This window comes from Bos javanicus, chromosome 8, assembly GCF_032452875.1.
Source record: "Bos javanicus breed banteng chromosome 8, ARS-OSU_banteng_1.0, whole genome shotgun sequence".
Lineage (NCBI taxonomy): Eukaryota > Metazoa > Chordata > Mammalia > Artiodactyla > Bovidae > Bos > Bos javanicus.
The window spans coordinates 62,264,543-62,286,856 of NC_083875.1; the positions used below are offsets into that span (position 1 = coordinate 62,264,543).

The following is a 22,314-nucleotide window of genomic DNA, read 5'->3' on the forward strand; positions in this document are numbered from 1 at the left end:
TAACAGCTCCCCTGGTGATTCTCATGTTCCTGAAGTTTAGAAACTACTGCTTTAGAAATAATGTGTCATTTATTTACATAAGAAGGGAGCTGAGAACCAAAACCTGTAATTAGGTGATGGAGGAAAGAAGAGTGGGTGAGTAGGTGTAGTCTGAGATGCTGGAGGAAACTGGGGAGACAGATGTCACAAGAACCAAGAAACGAAGGTCAAGACATTTTAGCACTTAATTATTTGTTAGCTTAAGAAAAAATGCTAGTTTGGTAGTTTGTTTTCTCTCATTCTTCAAAAGGCTGGATGTTTGCCATGCATTTTGTTTCTTGTTTGTAACATCAGTTGGTTTATATCCTTAGATCTAGTGTATATTGGAGATTAGATGTTATAAAAAGATACACATATAAAAGCTCTTTCTCTACTTGGGTAGCCCAATGCCATTTTGGTATAATAGCTCTGATTATGAAGTGTTTAACAAGGTGGACAAAATCAATAAATATTAATAAAAGCTACCTCCATGGGTACATGGAGATTCATGATTCTATTGTCTGATTTGTGTATGTTTTGAAATTTCCCTTAAGAAAAATTAAAGAGAAAAGTTGTTTGCATTGTTTTCTTGAGCTTAGATAAATGTTTACTTTAGGTTTCATTCAGAACAAGTTCAGGCACCTTTTTCACGTATAGTCCTTTCTAGTACTTGTTATTGTCCATAAAGTCTTAACAACTGAACAGTTTTGCTCAGGTTATTTATTATTTCTGATATTTTGAAATTGAGGCCCATATGCAGTCATGCCACCTGTAGGCACTGGTGATTTAGGCCCCTTTGGTTTATTTACTTCTCATTTCTCTTTCATGTCATATCACACCAGCCGGTGACCCTAATGTTGTGATGAACACTGTTATTTTTATTTTCCTTTGTGAGTGGAATGCTTTTATCTTTTATTCTAAAGTAATTTTGAATTGCCTGGTATTTCTGGTTTTTTAAAATCAAAACAAGGAGATTAGATTACATAAAACAAATGATTTTCCAGAATCTTATGATGTGATCATCCATTATTTTTTTTTCTGTTTATGAGCTAAAACATATAAATAGTTTTCCTTAAATGGAACTTTTCTTTCTTAGAATAAATCCAGCTTCATTATGATATATTATCCTGTTAATGTGTTGTTTCTGGATTTTACTGGAGGTTTCTTTAAATTAAAAAAAAAAAAACAAGTTTATTGAGAAGATTTTTAATGTACACAAAAGTCAAGAGAATAGTAAAATGAAGTTTAAATACCCATCTGCTAGCATCAAGAATTATTAACATTTCTGGCTAGAATCTTGTTTAGAAATTTTGTGAATATTTTATGAGTAAGATTGGCCTCGATGTCCCTTTTTAGTATAAGCTTTGCTGATTTTAAGTTCAGGGCTACCTTTACATTATTAGGAGAAATTGGTCACATGCTATTGTTTTTCTCTGTTGAAGAATATTGTCCATTAGTTTTTGAGAGAGTGTTTGAAATAATTCTCTGATAAACACAACAGCAAGTTCTATGTAGACTTTTAAATAGATTTTTGAAAAATTGACTTTCCAAATTTCTTCCACAGGTATAAATTTACTCAAATTTTTAACTTTAATTCTGGTTGTTTGCTTTAGGGGTAAAGGTGTTGAGGTAGGGGCTGCATCTTACTCATCTCTCATTCTTGGTCACCTGCCCTGAGTGTTTTTTCAATGAATGTGTGCTTAGTCACTTGGATTTATATTTAAACAAATGGTATATATCTTAGCACATCCAAGAAAGATCAACATCTCAGATCCCCAGAGGCTACTACCAGGGTGTTTCACTGTTTTCATCTTCATTATGGGTCTTAGAGTCTTCTCCTTTTAACACCCAACGTAGAAAGTATTTCTTCCCCTCTGCCCAAAGAACTGGTCTAGGAAAATCCCTTCACAGGTCCAAATGCATTTACATACCGAGTGTTGATATGGAAATCTTGGGAGACACTGTTCTATGGGGCTGACCTTGTTAGGCAGAAGTCTGTCCCTCAAGAAGACTGAAGGATTTATGAGAAGAATACATCTAGAAAGATGCATTCCCAGTAGATCTTCCAAAGCCACTCATATTCTTAGCTTATCTAAATTGTGTATAACATGTATAGGACTCTCTAGTGTTTTTTTCCCTAATGTTTGTTTGTCTTTGCTCATTTCTCATTTTGTTCATAATAACTTGTACCAGTAGTTTTCTGTTTTTTGTCAATCTTTAAGAACCCACATTAATTTTGTCTTTATTAAGTGACTCTTTTTTTCTTATTTTCCGGTTTATTTCTGCTTTATTTTAATTTTGTTCATTCAGTCATTCAACAAACATTTATTTAGCCTATGTGATAGGTCCTGAGAGAGAATTAAAAGGGATAAGGCATGTTCTTTATGCTCAAGTTTCTGACAGTAGTAATAAGAGAAGAAATAGTGAAAGAAAAAAAAGCCACTAAGCGGACAAACGACCTTCACTAGTAGGTTAAAAAAAATCACAGAACGACTCCCAGGGATATCTTTCAAGGATAGAGCGTCAAACATCACTTGTAAAGCTTTTACATTCCCCAAAGAGAAATAATGAACTGAGTCTATGTTTATACCTAAATCATATGCTACAAAATATAAGAGCTTAAGCTTTTCTTTTTCAAATGATATTTTTTTTTAACTCCTTTAAAACAGATTTTAATGGTGATTCTTTAATCTTTGGCACTTAAGAGCTTGAGCTGATATGTAAGGAACCTTCGTTGAGGCATATATCTGAGAGCTGCTTCTTGTGTTCTTTATATTTGAAATGTATTTTCCAGCTCAAGAAATTTACCTTTAACTTTTTTTATTACAATTTTGTGCATTCCTTTTCTTTCTTTACTAGCTCCTATTATTTGGAAGCTGAATATCCTCAACCTGATTCTAGCTCTGACAGTTTCACTTGAATTGGTATCTGAAGTTCAATTTAGTGTAAGTGATTTTTAGCTCTTCACTTTATCTTCTACCATTGCTGCCTCCTTTGATGTTTTTCATTACTCATTAGCAGTTAATGGTTTCTTGAAGTTCTTTATTATCACCCCTTATATCCCTTTTGAAGGGTTTATATCCTTGTCTGTTTGCTTTATAAGATGATTATCACCCTAGTGTGTTTGGTCTTTTCCATTTGCAAAATATTTTGAGAGAGTTTGTCTCTTCACAGTGCTTTGTTCCAGACAACCAGAAGTGTGTTCCGTTTGGAGATGCATGCTCTTTTTGCGAAGCTGGCGTGTGCCCCTAGGAGGACGATCTAAAGTGATCCTGTTGTGTGACGACCTTTTGAATGAACTGAGGATGCTTGGTCTGGGACAGAGGGGGCAAGATTGCTCTGTTCAAGTCCAGAGAGACTGATGTATAGAAGAGGGAGCTGCTTTATTCTGGTTGGTGTGCTGGTGTGGGGTGTGGAATTCAGCTTTATGTAAAGCAATTTTCTGGCAGTAAGATAGTTCTAACAATAAATGACAGAACAATTAGAGGCTGGATGACTTCTTAGCAATGGGGTTGCAGAGAAGATTCAAGTGTATGGAAATTATCTGGGCTCTTATTTTCTTCTATTGGCTCAGCATTCCCAAGGCAAATGTTAAAACCATTAGCAGGTCATTTTCTTGACTTTAAACTTTCCTGCTCAGGCTTTGCTGAGTCAGGGAGCACTTTTAATGGCTTGATTGATGTCATTTGTTTGGTCTTTGGGGATCCCTAGATGAAGGCATGTGCCTATCCACAGTCCAGATATATACTTCAAATTAATTACTTTAATTAGAGCTATATATGTTTATAGAAATCAATTAGCTAGACTATATTTGGCAGCATTTGTAACAGTCTCCTGTAAGTTACCATTGCCGTCAGATGACCTTTGAAAGAAATGGAGCATCATTATGGATGAGTCTGAGATCCTTAGCAACTCTGCGGTCATTTGGAGATTGAAATAACATAGTGGTCAGAGATTTTATAACTTCCAGAACTGTGGTGACTTCAGGAGTTCCAGCTACTCCCCCAGGGATGTGGGTCTTTGAATTCTGAGACAGAACACAATATCATCTCGTCTGCTTTTTTAGATCTAGTAGAGACCTCAAGTTCCATGGGTGGAAGCAACTAAAGAAGTCATCTGGTCCCTGTGCTCTATTGTAAGGTCCCTTCTATAATCCAAGCAGAGTTATTTATTTAGACTCTGCTTGATTGCCTTCAGTGACCTGGATCTTGCTAACTCTTGAGAAAACCCATTCCATCCTTGAATCCCTAGGAACACTAGAGAGGTCTAGCCTCAGTCTGAGCTGGAGTCTCCCTCTCTGTGGCATTCCCCCATTAATCTTGACCCTGCACCCCAGAAACATATGGCATATGTCTCTTCTACCTGGTAGCCTTTTGGGCATTTGTGAACCATGATCATAACAGGCCACCTACAGATCTTTGTTGAATAAACATTCTCTAATTTTTTAAAGAAACAAAATAGTGACAGACTTTATTTTCTTGGGCTCCAAAATCACTGCAGATGGTGACTGCAGCCATGAAATTAAGACACTTGCTCCTTGGAAGAAAAGCTATGACAAAACTAGACAGCATATTAAAAAGCAGAGACATTACTTTGCCAACAAAGATCCGTCTAGTCAAAGCTATGGTTTTTCCAGTAGTCATGTATGGATGTGAGAGTTGGACCATAAAGAAGGCTGAGCACCAAAGAATTGATGCTTTTGAACTGTGGTGTTGGAGAAGACTCTTGAGAGTCCCTTGGACTGCAAAGAGATCAAACCAGTCCATCCTAAAGGAAATCAACCCTGAATATTCATTGGAAGGACTGATGCTGAAACTGAAGCGCCAATACTTTGGCCACCTGATGCAAACAGCCAAGTCTTTAAAAAAGACCCTGATGCTGGAAAAGACTGAAGACAGGAGGAGACGAGGACGACAGAGGATGAGATGGTTGGATGGCATCACTGACTCAATGGACATGAGTTTGAGCAAGCTCTGGGACATAGTGATGGACAGGAAAGCCTGGTGTGCTGTAGTCCATGCAGTCGCAAAGAGTCAGACATGACTGAGGGACTGAACAACAACAATTTTTTATTGAATCTTCATATGACTTGGTTTTAAGTCTCCTTAGCATCCCAGACCCCTAGGAGAGGTGCTGGAAGTGTGATGTTCCGACATAAGGCAAACAGAATTAACATCCATATCCTAGAATTGCTAGCTAACTCATTCCTGTTAAGGGCATGTTTGAGGCAATTGATACTTGAAAGCAATATCCTGTGGACTTTACTAAATGTTTATTTTTGTAACCTTTGTGATTAGTCTTTGTGTTGTCAGGACACTGGAACCTACATTCTTGACTCTCCCTGGTAAGTCTCATAGAAATATGATGTGGTTTAGTGTCCTTGGCAAAAGGACATTAAATAATCCTTAGTATGAAAGTGCTTTTGCAATAACAGAAAGGCAGACATTCTAGTAGAAAGATAAGGAGAAAACAAAAATGAGAAAGAAACAAAAAAGAAACATAAATGGCCATAGTGCATAAAAAATGTTCAGATATACAAGTAATCAGGTACCTTCAAATCAAAACTATAATGCATTCTAATCTGGAAATATATCTACAATGTATTCACCAATTAAAAAAATGCAAGATGCAGACACTGAGTATAACATGATTCTATTTTTGTGGCCTATGTATTTTAATATATGTAATGTAGATCTCTATAAGTTTAGGGCAAAGTTAGAGTGAAAGTCAAAGTGAAGTCGCTCAGTTGTGTCCAACTCTTTGCGACCCCATGAACTGTAGCCTACAAGGCTCCTCTGTCCATGGGATTTTCCAGGCAATAGTACTGGGTTGCCATTTCCTTCTCCAGGGGATTTTCCTGACCCAGGGACCCAACCCAGGTCCTCCCACATTGTAGACAGCTGCTTTACCATCTGAGCCACCAGGGAAGTCCAAGTTAGAATGAATACACGCCAAATTGTTAACAGTGATAATCTCTAGGAACTAGATTGGATGTTTGAAGAAAGATACTCAACTTATATAATTTTTAATGTTATTGAATTATATGTGACATTTACTTTTGTTTTCTATATTTCTCAAGAAATATATTTAAATTAATAATTTGATGCTACTTTCCATCCCATTAGCAAATATTTAAAGCATAGTATCTTAATATTATATGAGAATGTGGATTTTGTTTACTTATATCTGATGTATTTTTCAAAATAGAAATATTTAAATCACTATTTTCCATCCTGTTAGCAAGTATTTTTCAAAAGTATTCAATATTTACAAAGGTCAGTCCTGGCTGGTGTGCAAATTGGTAGCTTCTTGGAAGCAATTTGACGTTATACATCCAAATTCTTAAAAATGAACATATGCTTAAATCCAATAATTCTATTTCTAGGAATTATCCCAAGAAAATACCTGGGAAGTAGCCATTTACCATGAATAAGAAGAATCATTATAAAGCTTTTATAATAGTGAAAAATTGGAAATAGCACAAATATCTGATGTTAGACTTACTGAATAGATTATGATATGACCAAAGAAAACAATATTGTGTAGCAATTTAAAATTATTTAAATGCTTAAATATTAATATGGAATAATATTCATGAAATATTAAGTGGGAAATGTATAATATCTCATTTTAATAAAAATATATAGCATGTATAAATGTAGAAAAAGAATGGAAATACACAAGTGATAACTCTAGGAGTTAGGACTACAAGAGATTTTGTTTTTATATTTTTCTGTGTGTTTATTATAAGTATATATACTTTTAAAATTAAATAATTAAAAGTAAATAGTTCTAAAAAATAATATTAAGGGCTTATAATTGAAAACACCAGTCTCCACTCCACTCCTCCTCAACCTCTAATTTCTTATTTTTTTTAGAAGCAACCTCTTTATACTCTTCTGTTTCCTGTTTTATTCTTCCATGTTTAGGATGCTGCTGCAAAGTCACTTCAGTCGTGTCCAACTCTGTGCGACCCCATAGACGGAAGCCCACCAGGCTCCCCCTTCCCTGGGATTCTCCAGGCAAGAACACTGGAGTGGGTTGCCATTTCCTTCTCCAATGCATGAAAGTGAAAAGTGAAAGTGAAGTCGCTCAGTCATGTCCGACTTCGCAACCCCATGGACTGTATGCTTAAATTACTTCCCTAATTTATTAATTTTATAGATTGTCTAATTATTATGGCAGATGAGAATTTAGCTCTTTTACCACTGTACTAGCTTTCCTTTACTATATCCTCCCAATATCATCATGTCACTAATTTTGAGAAGTAATTTTTCAGTGTTTATATTATTATAGAAATGTAAATATTATTCAATACTGAGCCAAGTAGTGAGCTCTAATTTTGTTTCCTTTTTTATACAACTTTTTTTTTATTTTATAATTCCCTGTTTTTGATTTGTTTAGTTTTCCATGTACTTATTGCTAATACTTTTCACACTTTCCAACACTATCTCAGTGAGATTTCTGCAGAAACACATTAAATAATCTATCCACTCATATTTCTTTTCCCTAAGACCTGTGTCTTCATGTACCAGTCTGTATAGGTTTCTCTCTAGGTCTTATAGACAGGCATTACCGTAGTACATCCTTTCATGGTCATCCTGAGTATTCCCTTAGCTTCTTGTCTGTATTTCATCCCTATCTTCTTGGATTCCATTTCTTCTTTTCTTCCTTGTTTTGCTGGAATACATCCTCTAGTAGAATCCTGAGAAAGTGTATATGAGAAGTAAATTTTTATAGACCTGAACATTTTTGAGGTTTTTCCAGTGGTCATGTATGGATGTGAGAGTTGGACTATAAAGAAAGCTGAGCACCGAAGAACTGATACTTTTGAACTGTGGTGTTGGAGAGTCCCTTGGACTGCAGGGAAATTCAAGCAGTCTGTCCTAAAGGAGATCAGTCCTGAAGGTTCATTGGAAGGACTGATGTTGAAGCTGAAACTCCAATACTTTGGCCACCTGGTGCAAAGAACTGACTCATTTGAAAAGACATTGATGTTGGGAAAGATTGAAGGTGGGAGGAGAAAGGGATGGCAGAGGGTGAGATGGTTGGATGGCATCACTGACTCACTGGATATGATTTTGAGTAAACTCCGAGAGTTGGTGATGGACAGGGAAATCTGACGTGCTGCAGTCCATGGGGTCACAAAGAGTCGGACACAACTGAGTGACTTAACTGAACTGAACATTTTTTAATGTCTCTGCTATTTGATAGGTAGAATGGGTGAATTTAACTCATATGACCATTATATCTACTAGTGTGGGCAGAAATCCCTTAGAAGAAATGAAGTAGCCATCATAGTCAACAAAAGAGTCTGAAATGCAGTACTTGGATGCAATCTCAAAAATGACAAAATGATCTCTGTTCATTTCTAAGGCAAACCATTCAATATCACGGTAATCCAAGTCCATGCCCCGACCAGTAATGCTGAAGAAGCTGAAGTTGAACGGTTCTATGAAGACCTACAAGACCTTTTAGAACTAACACCCAAAAACGATATCCTTTACATTATAGGGGACTGGAATGCAAAAGTAGGAAGTCAAGAAACACCTGGAGTAACAGGCAAATTTGGCCTTGGAGTACAGCATGAAGCAGGGCAAAGGCTAATAGAGTTTTGCCAAGAGAATGCATTGGTCATAGCAAGCACCCTCTTCCAACCACACAAAAGAAGACTATATACATGGACATCACCAGACAGTTGACACGGAAATAAGATTGATTATATTCTTTGCAGCCAATGATGGAGAAGCTCTATACAGTCAGCAAAAACAAGACTGGGAGCTGACTGTGGCTCAGCATGAACTCCTTATTGCCAAATTCAGACTTAAATTGAAGAAACTGGGAAGAACCACTAGACCATTCAGGTATGACCTAAATCAAATCCCTTACGATTATACAGTGGAAGTGAGAAATAGATTTAAGGGACTAGATCTGATAGACAGAGTGCCTGATAAACTATGGACAGAGGTTCGTGACATTGTACAGGAGACAGGGATCAAGACCGTCCCCAAGAAAAAGAAAGGCAAAAAAGCAAAATGCCTGTTTGAGGAGGCTTTACAAATAGCTGTGAAAAGAAAAGAAGCAAAAAGCAAAGGAGAAAAGGAAAGATATACCCATTTGAATGCAGAGTTCCAAAGAATAGCAAGGAGAGATAAGAAAGCCTTCATCAGTGATCAATGCAAGGAAATAGAGGACAACAATAGAACAGGAAAGACTAGAGATCTCTTCAAGAAAATTAGAGATACCAAGGGAACCTAACAGAAGCAGAAGATATTAAGAAGAGGTGGCACGAATACACAGAAGAACTATACAAAAAAGATCTTCATGACCCAGATAATCACGATGGTGTGATCACTCACCTAGAGTAAGACATCCTGGAATGTGAAGTCAAGTGGGCCTTAGGAAGCATCAGTATGAACAAAGCTAGTGGAGGTGATGGAATTCCAGTCGAGCTATTTCAAATCCTAAAAGATGATGCTGTGAAAGTGCTGCACTCAATATGTCAGCAAATTTGGAAAACTCAGCAGTGGGCACAGGACTGGAAAACGTCAGTGTTCATTTAAATCCCAAAGTAAGACAATGCCAAGGAATGCTCAAACTACCGCATAATTGCATTCATCTCACACGCTAGTAAAGTAAAGCTCAAAATTCTCCAAGCCAGGCTTCAGCAATATGTGAACCGTGAACTTCCTGATGTTCAAGCTGGTTTTAGAAAAGGCAGAGGAACCAGAGATCAAATGGCCAACATCTGCTGGATCATCGAAAAAGCAAGAGAGTTCCAGAAAAACATCTCTTTTTGCTTTACTGACTATGCCAAAGCCTTTGACTGTGTGGAAAACAATAAACTGCAGAAAATTCTTCAAGTGATGGGAATACCAGACCACCTGACCTGCCTCTTGAGAAACCTGTATGCAGGTCAGGAAGCAACAGTTAGAACTTGACATCGAACAACAGACTGGTTCCAAATAGGCAAAGGAGTACATCAAGCCTGTATATTGTCACACTGCTTATTTAACTTATATGCAGAGTACATCATGAGAAATGCTGGGCTGGAGGAAGCACAAGCTGGAATCAAGATTGCAGGGAGAAATATTGATAACCTCAGATATGCAGATGACACCAGCCTTATGGCAGAAAGTGAAGAAGAACCAAAGAGACTCTTGATGAAAGTGAAAGAGGAGAGTGAAATGTTGGCTTAAAGCTCAAGATTTAGAAAACTAAGATCATGGCATCCGGTCCCATCACTTCATGGCAAATAGATGGGGAAACAGTGGAAACAGTGGCTGACTTTATTTTGGGGGGCTCCATAATCACTGCAGATGGTGACTGCAGCCATGAAATTAAAAGACGCTTACTCCTTGGAAGGAAAGTTATGACCAACCTAAACAGCATATTAAAAAGCAGAGACATTACTTGGTCAACAAAAGTCCATCTAGTCAAGGCTATGGTTTTTCCATTAGTCATATATGGATGTGAGAGTTGGACTATAAAGAAAGCTGAGCACCAAAGAACTGATGCTTTTGAACTGTGGTGTTGGAGAAGACTCTTGAGAGTCCCTTGTACTGCAAGGAGATCCAACCAGTCCATCCTAAAGGAGATCAGTCCTGGGTGTTCATTGGAAGGACTGATATTGAAGCTGAAACTCCAATACATTGGCCACCTGAAGCGAAGAGCTGATTCATTGAAAAGACCCTGATGCTGGGAAAGATTGAAGGCAGGAGGAGAAGGGGACAACAGAGGATGAGATGGTTGGATGCCATCACTGACTCAATGGACATGAGTTTGGGTGGACTCCAGGAGTTGATAGACAGGGAGGCCTGGCATGCTGGCGTTCATGGGGTCACAAAGAGTTGGACATGACTGAGCGACTCAACTGAACTGATAGTATAATTCTGTAATCTACAGAATCTATAATCTATAATTCAACCTAGAGATTGAAAATTATTTTCCTGCAGAGATTTGAAGGCGTGGCTTCAATGTCCTCCGGCCTCTGTTTTTCCCGAGAAGTCTAATGCCATTTTTGTTCTCAGTTTTTCGTGTGTGATCCATTTTTTTCCTCCCAAAGCTTTGAAGATGTTCTGTTTCTAGTTTCTGAAATTTTACAATGTTATTTCTTGATGTGGGTATTTTTTCATTAATTATGCTGGGTAATTAGTAAACATTCTTAATCTGGAAATAAGCTTCTAAGGCAAACTTTATTGACTTATTTAACAATTTCCTTATCTCCATTTCCTTTACTCTCTCCTTACAGAACTCATGGTGGATGAATTTTGGACGTCCTGGATTGTTAACTATACATATCTATTTTTTTCTTTTTACCCTGTCTTTGGCTCTTGGTTACTTTTTCTATATTTTATTGACTACATTTCTCAACTTTTTAACTGAATTTTTATTCCAGCTATTTTATTTTTAGTTTCCAGATTTATGTTCTCTGATTATTCTTTTTCAAAGAAAATTCTCTTCTTGTTTCATAGATGTAACATCTTATCTTTTTGAGGATTTGAATTGTAGATTAACATTTTTTCTTATTTCCTGCATTGTCTCTGTTAGAGTTCCATTTGTTTTGATCTTTTTAAAATAGTATAGGTTTCCTCAAATATCTATTCATGTGTAAGAGTGAAGCATTAAAAGCAATTGGATGGGGCAGGTCATCGACAATATGTATGCATGGTCAGGGCATTGAGATTATCAAAGAATGAAAAGAGATCTGAGATGTTTGGGGAAAAAAACCAAAATGATTGGAAGCTTTGTGTGATGGATGGATGGAGCCCACTGACAGGACACTGACAGATTTCAAGCCAGGGTGATCTGGCAGCAAGTTACCAGAAGTATCACTATCTAAAGGTCTTTTCTCTGGTGCTCTTTAGTTCTCCAGAAAAAGATCTCTTGTCTCTTTGGATGTAAATTCCTAGCTGCCTGGATTCTGGGAACTGGGCAAAGGAGTTCTTGTCATTTAGTAAGAAGAATTTTTCTTAATCCTTCTATTTCATTCCCATATCCTGTGTTGTGCCTGGTCTCCACAAATCTGCAGCCTCTCATGTTTGATTCGCTAAAGAACAAGTCTTTTTCCCCCAGAAGGCTAGGGAAGGGATGGTTGTCTAGGCAGGTAGTAGGATGGGGCCTGTGAATATAGTTGCTGCTTTATACAGACATTTCATGTTTTCAGCCCTATTCTTCATCCCTGCTTTCTCCCATACCTGCTGCCTCTAATTCCTGAGCCATCAAATGGCAAATCAGCCTGTTTTCCATCAGAGTCTCTTTCTGCAAGCACACTGGTTTCTGTTTCCTTTGCTCTGCTCAGTTACATCTCCTCCCAGCAGTTTATCTTCCAGACACTGTCAACATTGCTCATCTATGGTCTTCTCTATTCTATGGGTTTATTTCCTTTATTGTAATTTGTAAGATTTAGAAAAGAGAAGAAAGATTAAGACATTGTTTCAATTCACCATCTTTAACCAGAAATCTCTCACTTTTATAATTATAAAAAGTGAGCTGTGTAGAACTGAAGATAGTATTCAGGTCTGCTGTCCCCATAGGAAAAAAGCTAGACTGACACATCCCTTGATCCAAATGGAATTTATTTTTGGTTGCAGTCTATGTTTTATACCCATTAATTTGTATTTAGCTGCCATTTGATGAAAAATGTTGTCTCCGTGTTTCCAAAGTGATGAGTTTGGGTGTCCTGCTTTCATTTTTATATGAAAACGGTTAGTGCACTCCTAGTAGAGATTCCATTATTATTCTGTAGATTCTGATAGGTTCTAGTTGCTAATATTTTATTTGGGATATTTACTTTGATAATTGTAAGGGAGATGGTATTTCTGCCTTATCGTAGTATGTTTATCAGAATTGGTATCAATGTTATAATGACTGTTTAAAAAATTTTGGAAGCTTTCTTTTTTTTTAATGCTCTTCAATACCTGGCATAGCATTGGGGGAAATAAACTAAGCTGGCTAAAAGCAATGTGATATCCTAGATTGAATCCTAGAACAGAAAAGAAGCATAAATGGAAAAGCTGATGAAATCTGAATAAAATCTACAGCCTAGCTAATATTAGTGTACCAATGTTAATTGCTTAGTGTTGACAAAGTTACAATGATTATGTAAGATGCTAACATTAGGGAAAGCTGAATGAAGGGTGTAATGGAATTCTCTTTATTATCTTTGCAGCCTTTGTGTTCATCTAAAATTATTCCAAAATTTAAAGTTTATATTTAAAGTAAAACAAATAAAGATCGTAAGGGTGAGCTATGTCTTATAAATTTGTGAGAGTTCACCTTTGAACCTATTTACCTGGGAATTTTTTTTTTCTTTTCTTTTTTTTTTTCCTATTTATTTATTTTTAGAGGCTAATTACTTTACAATATTGTATTGGTTTTGCCATACATTGACATGAATCCACCATGGGTGTACATCTGTTCCCCATCCTGAACCACCCCCCACCTCCCTCCCCATCCCATCCCTCTGGGTCATCCCAGTGCACCAGCCCTGAGCACCCTGTATCATGCATCGAACCTGGACTAGCAATCCGTTTCACATATGATAATATACATGTTTCAATGCCATACTCCCAAACCATCCCACCCTCTCCCACAGAGTCCCGAAGACTGTTCTATACATCGGTGTCTCTTTTGCTGTCTCGCACACAGGGTTATTGTTATCATCTTTCTAAATTCCATATATATGCGTTAGTATACTGTATTGGTGTTTTTCTTTCTGGCTTACTTCACTCTGTATAATAGGTTCCAGTTTCATCCATCTCATTAGAACTGATTCAAATGTTTTCTTTTTAATGGCTGAGTAATACTCCATTGTGTATATGTACCACAGCGTTCTTATCCATTCATCTGATGATGGACATCTAGGTTGCTTCCATGTCCTGGCTATTATAAACAGTGCTGCGATGAACACTGGGGGTACATGTGTCTGTTTCAATTCTGGTTTCTTTGGTTTGTATGCCCAGCAGTGGGATTGCTGGGTCATATGGCAGTTCTATTTCCAGTTTTTTAAGGAATCTCCACACTGTTCTCCATAGTGGCTGTACTAGTTTGCATTCCCACCAACAGTGTAAGAGGGTTCCCTTTTCTCCACACCTTCTCCAGCATTTATTGCTTGTAGACTTTTGGATCGCAGCCATTCTGACTGGCGTGAAATGGTACCTCCTAGTGGTTTTGATTTGCATTTCTCTAATAATGAGTGATGTTGAGCATCTTTTCATGTGTTTGTTAGCCATCTGTATGTCTTCTTTGGAGAAATGTCTGTTTAGTTCTTTGGCCCATTTTTTGATTGGGTCATTTATTTTTCTGGAATTGAGCTGCAGGAGTTGCTTATATATTTTTGAGATTAATTCTTTGTCAGTTGCTTCATTTTCTATTATTTTCTCCCATTCTGAAGGCTGTCTTTTCACCTTGCTTATAGTTTCCTTTGTTGTGCAAGAGCTTTTAATTTTAATTAGGTCCCATTTGCTTATTTTTGCTTTTATTTCCAATATTCTGGGAGGTGGGTCATATGTTGGAGAGTGTTTTGCCTATGTTCTCCTCTAGGAGTTTTATAGTTTCTGGCCTTACCTTTAGATCTTTAGTCCATTTTGAGTTTATTTTTGTGTATGGCATTAGAAGTGTTCTAGTTTCATTTTCTTACAAGTCATTGACCAGTTTTCCTAGCACCACTTGTTAAAGAGATTGTCTTTTCTCCATTGTATATTCTTGCCTCCTTTGTCAAAGATAAGGTGTCCATAGGTGCATGAATTTATCTCTGGGCTTTCTGTTTTGTTCCATTGATCTATACTTCTGTCTTTGTGCCAGTACCATACTGTCTTGATGACTGTGGTTTTGTAGTAGAGCCTGAAGTCAGGCAGGTTGACTCCTCCAGTTCCATTCTTCTTTCTCAAGATTGCTTTGGCTATTTGAGGTTTTTTGTATTTCCATACAAATTGTGAAATTATTTGTTCTAGTTCTGTGAAAAATACCATTGGTAGCTTGATAGGGATTGCATTGAATCTATAGATTGCTTTGGGTAGTATACTCATTTTCACTATATTGATTTTTCTGCTCCATGAACACGGTATATTTCTCCATCTATTGTGTCCTCTTTGATTTCTTTCATCAGTGTTTTATAGTTTTATATATATAGATCTTTTGTTTTTTTAGGTAGATATATTCATAAGTATTTTATTCTTTTCGTTGCAATGGTGAATGGAATTATTTCCTTAATTTCTCTTTCTGTTTTCTCATTGTTAGTGTATAGGAATTCAAGGGATTTCTGTGTGTTGATTTTATATCCTGTAACTTTACTATATTCATTAATTAGCTGTGGTAATTTTCTGGTGGAGTCTTTAGGGTTTTCTATGTATTGGATCATGTCATCTGCAAACAGTGAGAGTTTTACTTCTTCTTTTCCAATCTGGATTCCTTTTATTTCTTTTTCTGCTCTGATTGCTGTGGCCAAAACTTCCAAAACTATGTTGAATAGTAGTGGTGAGAGTGAGCACCCTTATCTTGTTCCTGACTTTAAGGGAAATGCTTTCAGTTTTTCACCATTGAGGATAATGTTTGCTATGGGTTTGTCATATATAGCTTTTATTATGTTGAGGTATGTTCCTTCTATTCCTGCTTTCGGGAGGGTTTTTATCATAAATGCATGTTGAATTTTGTCAAAGGCTTTCTCTGCATCTATTGAGATAATCATATGGTTTTTATTTTTCAATTTGTTAATGTGATGTATTACATTGATTGATTTGAGGATATTGAAGAATCCTTGCATCCCTGGGATAAAGCCCACTTGGTCATGATGTATGATCTTTTTATATGTTGTTGGATTCTGTTTGCTAGAATTTTGTTAAGGGTTTTTGCATCTATGTTCATCAGTGATATTGGCCTGTAGTTTTCTTTTTTTGTAGCATCTTTGTCAGGTTTTGGTATTAGGGTGATGGTGGCCTCATAGAATGAGTTTGGAAGTTTACCTTCCTCTGCAATTTTCTGGAAGAGTTTGAGTAGGATAGGTGTTAGCTCTTCTCTAAATTTTTGGTAGAATTCAGCTGTGAAGCCTTCTGGCCCTGGGCTTTTGTTTGCTGGAAGATTTCTGATTACAGTTTCAATTTCTGTGCTTGTGTTGGGTCTGTTAAGATTGTCCATTTGTTCCTGGTCCAGTTTTGGAAAGTTGTACTTTTCTAAGAATTTGTCCATTTCTTCCAAGTTGTCCATTTTATTGGCATATAGTTGCTGATAATAGTCTCTTATGATCCTTTGTATTTCTGTGTTGTCTGTTGTGATCTCTCCATTTTCATTTCTAATTTTGTTGATTTGATTTTTCTCCCTTTGTTTCTTGATGAGTCTAGCTAATGGTTTGTCAATTTTATTTAACTTCTCAAAGAACCAGCTTTTGGCTTTGTTAATTTTTGCTATGGTTTCTTTTCTTTTGCATTTATTTCTGCTCTAATTTTTAAGATTTCTTTCCTTCTACTAACCTTGGGGTTCTTCATTTCTTCCTTTTCTAGTTGCTTTAGGTATAGAGTTAGGTTATTTATTTGACTTTTTTCTTGTTTCTTGAGGTAAGCCTGTATAGCTATGAACCTTCCCCTTAGCACTGCTTTTATAGTGTCCCATAGGTTTGGGTTGTTGTGTTTTCATTTTCATTCATTTCTATGCATATTTTGATTTCTTCTGTGGTTTGTTGGTTATTCAGCAGTGTGTTGTTCAGCCTCGATATATTGCAATTTTTAATAGTTATTCTCCTGTAATTGACATCTAATCTTACTGCATTGTGGTCTGAAAAGATGCTTGGAATTATGTCAATTTTTTGAATTTACCAAGGCTATCCTGGAGAAGGTTCCATGTGCACTTGAGAAAAAGGTGAAATTCATTGTTTTGGGGTGAAATGTCCTATAGATATCAATTAGGTCTAACCGGTCTATTGTATCATTTAAAGTTTGTGTTTCATTGTTAATTTTCTGTGTAGTTGATCTATCCATAGGTGTGAGTGGGGTGTTAAAGTCTCCCACTATTATTGTGTTATTATTAATTTTACCTTTCATACTTGTTAACATTTGTCTTACATATTGTGGTGCTCCTATGTTTGGTGCATATATATTTATAATTGTTATATCTTCTTCTTGGACTGATCCTTTGATCATTATGTAGTGTCCTTCTTTGTCTCTTTTCACACAGCCTTTGTTTTAAAGTCTATTTTATCTGAGTATTGCTACTCCTGTTTTCTTTTGGTCTCTATTTGCATGGAATAGCTTTTTTTTTTTAATATTTAAAGTAAAACAAATAAAAAGCATAAGGGTGAGCTATGTCTTATAAATTTGTGAGAGTTCACTTTTGAGCCTTTTGCCCAGAATGTTTTTTGAGTGTAGCTCTTTAACAACTTTCTCTTCTGTGGTAATTGTCTTTTAGACATTCTGTCTCTTCTAGGGTCATCTCATATCATTTATATTTCCCTTGAAAACCATCTAGTTATTAAGTTTTTCAAAGGTATTTATGTATTGTTAAGCAACATAATCTCTTGTAATTAAAAAAATTTTTTTTCTGTATCCATGGTTATTTCCCAGTGTCATGTATTATTTTTTATGGGTATTTATTGGATTGTGAAATTAACTTTATCATTTGAGACAGTATTTTAAGAAATATAAAATTATATATTGTTTTAGGAAACTTTAATCTCAAGCATATATACTGTTTTTCTTGGTAACCTGATAATATCTATCAAAGCACAAATGCATGTAAATTTTGACCTCGCAATTCAATATCTGGAAACTTAACCAAATATATAATTGCATATGTACAGAAATGATATTTGTACAACATAACTCGTTGCAATATTACAATAGAGAGATTGGCAATAACCCAAATGTCTATCAAGGGAAGACTACTTCTTAAATTAGAGTACATTCATACAGTGTAATACTCAGAGGCTGTCAAAAGGAATGAGGAGGCATTCTTTGTATTAATGTGAAAAGATAGTGATGAAGAAAGCTTGGTGTGGAACAATGTGTGTGGTGTACTATCCTTTGTGTTAAGAAGAGGATACATAAAATCTATATTTGTATTTGCTTGTTCAGGCATACAGAAACTCTGGAAAGACAGATATCTCAAGTGGGAAAACTGATTATGTATCAGTATGGGAACTGAGTGGATGGGGTTAGGGAAGAAGAGAGCGGAGACCTTTCACTGTATATCTTTTTTTATTTTTATGGTAAGAACACACTTAACATGAGATCTACCCTCTTAACAAATTTTTAAGTGCTCAATACAGTAACTGTATATCTTTTTCTTTTTTTAAATCTTGGGTTTGAATTATACAAATTCAGAATTACCTGTTCAAAAATTAGATATAAAATGCTAAGCAAAAAAAAAAACCAGCACTCAGACGAGTGGGCACAATGTGATTAAAATGCTTCCATCTCCATGTAGTTCCCGATGCAGTCAAAACCAAGTTGTGCTGTCCAGGGATGCACACAGAGTTGAGGTGGGAGGGCAGCGTCACAGAAAGTGTGTCTCTGACAGTGGGTCATAGTCACAGTTTGAGAAGCCCTACTTACATTTCCCAATCCTTATCTTTAACCACTGAAGAAATAAAGCCAGTCTGTGTATCACAAGACTGTGGGCTCTTTAGGGCAGAGGGCTGCTAAAGTTGTCCACTCTGTGCACCCTGAGCACCTGTGTGTGTTAATTTCAGATACAAAGAAAGCCCTGGTTATTTGATCAGCGTGTCTTAAAATTGGCAAACATAGGAAGCATCACGGTGATCTGTTAGAATCCTCTTCCAAGCATTTTGGTTAGCTTCTTAAGAAAACTCTTCTTCTTTTTAGGTAAATGGAAGAGCTGGAGACCAGCTTATTCCAGACACGGAAACCACACAGAATAGAACAAATGGTGGCAAGATGGCTCCGGCGCTCCCGGGACAGCTCGGCCCGGTAAGACTCCTGGGCTGGCAGAGATTTCTGTCTGTAAGGGTTCAGTGTTCCCGTGGGAGGAGGTTTTGCAGTCTTGGCAGCGCCTGGGGATCACTGTCTCCGGCTTGCTTTGTTCTTACATCCTGTGAGGGGAGAAGTGTAAATGGGTCAGCAATTTTGCTGGAGTGCCTTTCTCTCTGTCCCTTTCCAATTCCTCCCCTCTGCATCCTTCAACAGGCACTCACAGACATAGAGTCACTCACCCCAAACTCATGCCCACATTTATAGAGACACACATTCACACACAGAGACATATGCACACTCATACCCACATACTTGCAGCCATGTGCCTATATGCTCTGAAACACACACCCACACACACAGTTTTGAATACACACTCACACATGCTCACTGTTTCTGTCTGTCTCACACACACCCCTTGTCTTAGTACTTGATGTCAGGCAATCTGCTGTTTATACTCTTTCCCCGTCTTTGTTTCCAGCAGCTGTTCCTTCCTTGCAGTCCCTATTTCATTCTAAACAAAATGAAATGAAATCAAATACAGATCTGATTTGACTGCTACAAGAGAACTTAAAATATGTTCTGTTTGAAAGCGCTCATTTTCCATCTCAGATTTCCTGTCTGGCCCTGACATGGAGATGAAATATCACGTGTCAGGTGTTTCTGATACACATACTCTTCCAAAGGAACTGGGAACAGCTGTCCTGTTGCCGAGCAGTAAACTTGCTCAGAGCTGCACTGCCCTGTGTCCAAGTGCTCGGGTCCTCGCACACTGCAATAGGATGAGGTTGGGAGGACTAGCCCCATTTCACAGATGAAAACCTGAGGTTCAGGGAGTATCTTGTTCACAGCCATCCGCACCCGCTCTGCTCTGAAATGTTCGCTGGGTCGTCATCTCCTATAGGACGAGTTCAAACATTTTTGGTTGGATATTCAAGGCTCTCTATGATCAACCCACAATCTGTTACAGCTGTCTGTCTTACTCTTCTGCTTCATTCACATCATACTCCAGCTGAAATGACCTACTCGCTGTTCCCCGACCCAAGCACCCAACTTCCCCTTCCACCACCTAGACCTGGGTTCCTGTGCCACATCCCTTCCTCCCATCTCCATGTGTCTAGACCCCACTCACAGTTCAGGGTCTGACTGAAATGCGGGGTCTTCCATGAAGTGTTCCACAGTCCACAGCCAGAATTCATCTCTCCCAAGGGGTCCCATAGTATTTAGTTTGTAGCATCAGCATTGTGCTTCTCCCGATGTGTTCAGCTTAAATTTGAGCACATCCCTTTTCTTTCTTCTGAGCTTCTATACAAGCTCAGTGGAAGGCAGGGAAAGTAGTCAGCCTCACCTCATAGCCCCGATTGAGTTCCAGGAGACTGCAAGGACTCAGGTAGTGCTTGGTGAATAAATGGGAAAAGTCCTAGGTACATTGTTTTCTGAAGTGGGTTCTGCAAAACCTAATTGTGGTGTGTGTGTGATGCAACCTATATCCGATTCCTACCCACCCACTCTTGGTAATTCATAGTGCGTTTTGGCACATTAAAGGCTCTGAGAAGTCCTGCAGAAAAAGACCTGTGTAACTTTGACTTGGCCTTACCTGAATATTTTCCCACGTAACTCTCTAATATCTAGCTTCTCTCAGAGTGTAAATAAAAGGCAACATCTAAGAAGTTTTTTTTCCCTCATCTATTTTGAGATATGTTTCACATAACATAAAATTTACCCATTTAAAAATGTACAGATTTATTTAGTGTATATACAGTATATATTTAGTGTATATATAAAATTTTGCAACAATCTACCACAATCTAATTTTAGAATACTTTCGATGCCCCCAAAAGAAATCCCATACCCATTAACAGTCATTCCGTATTTGCCCCTCCCCCAGCTCTAGACAACCACTCATCTACTTTCTGTTTCTCTAGATTTGTCTGTTCTGGATATTTCCTGTGAATAGAATCATACAATATATTGTCTTTGTGACTGCCTTCTTTCACTTAGTGTAATGTGTTTGAGGTTCATCCATGTTATAATATGCATCGGTGTGCATTCCTTTTATTTAAAACCTTTTTATTTTGTGTTGGAGTATAGTGGATTAACAATGTTATAGTGGTTTCAGATGGAGAGCAAAGCAACTCAGCCATACATATACATGTATCCATTCTCCCCCAAAACCCTTCCCACCTAGGCTGCCACATAGCGTTGAGTAGAGTTCCCTGTTAGTTATCCATCTTAAATATAGCAGTGTGTACCTGTCCATCCCACACTCCCTAACTATCTGTTCCCCCATCCTCCGCCCCCCGCCCACTGCTGCTGCAACTGTAAGTTCATTCTCTTAAGTCTGTCAGTGTGTTTCAGTTTTATAAATAAGTTCATTTGTATCATGTTTTTTTAGATTCCTCATATAAGGGATGTCATATGATGTTTCTACTTCTCTGTCTAACTTACTTCACTCAGTATGACAGTTTTTATTGTTGCTCAGTTGTGACCGATTCTGTGACCCTATGGACTGCAGCACTCCAGGCCTTACTGTCCTTCACTGTCTCCTGGAGCCTGCTCAAACTCATGCCTATTGAGTCCGTGATGCCATCTAACCATCTTGTCCTCTGTCGTCCCCTTCTCCTCCTGTCTTCAATCTTTCCCATCATCTGGGTCTTTTCTAATGACAATTTTAAGGTCCACATCCATATTGCTGCAAATGATATTATTTCATTCTTTGTGATGGCTGAGTAATATTCGATTGTAAATATGTACTGCCCCTCCTTTATGCAGTCCTCTGTTAATGAACATTTAGGTTACTTCCATATCTTGGCTGTTGTAAACAGTGTTTGCATTCCTTTTTATTGCCAAATAATATTCTATTATGGTGTATATTCTTTGTCCATCAGTTAATGTACACTTGAGTTGTTTCCACTTGGGAGCTATTGTGAATAATGCTACTATAAACGTTTCTTATTTGAACATATGTTTTCATTTCTCTTGGGTTTATACTTGGATTAGAATAGCTGGGTCATATAGCAGCTTGATGTTGAAGCTTTGGAGGAACTGCCAGGCTGTTTTCCAAAGCATTTCCACCACCAGGATATGAGGCTTCCAGTGTCTGCACACCTTTGGCAACAGTTATTATCTGCTATTTTTTATTATAAACATCCTAGTGGGTGTGAAGTGGTATCTCATTATGGTTTTGATCTGTATTTTCCTGATAGCTAATGATGTTGAGCATCTTTCCATGAATTTAGTAGGAAGTTTGTTTTCCAAGTGCTTTAGAAAGAGAAGAAAAAGAGGGAGTGATTCTTAGAAGTGTCCATGGAAGGCATTATTTCTGTGTTTCTAGGATAAATCACTGGAGAAGGCAATGGCACCCCACTCCAGTACTCTT

At 37.4% G+C, this 22,314-nt stretch overlaps 1 protein-coding gene across 3 annotated transcripts in view; it reads left to right on the forward strand.

The window, feature by feature from the left end:
• FRMPD1 (FERM and PDZ domain containing 1) overlaps nt 1-22,314 on the forward strand; it is a 108,896-nt gene that overhangs the window by 40,250 nt on the left and 46,332 nt on the right. For 2 of the 3 annotated variants that reach the window (XM_061425696.1, XM_061425698.1), the window contains exon 2: nt 18,831-18,935. In XM_061425696.1, coding sequence (XP_061281680.1) covers nt 18,835-18,935 — 101 coding nt within the window. In that variant the 5' untranslated portion in view covers nt 18,831-18,834. Of the gene's footprint in view, nt 1-18,372; nt 18,936-22,314 lie in introns of those variants that run through there. The other variant, XM_061425697.1, reaches the window with a different exon arrangement.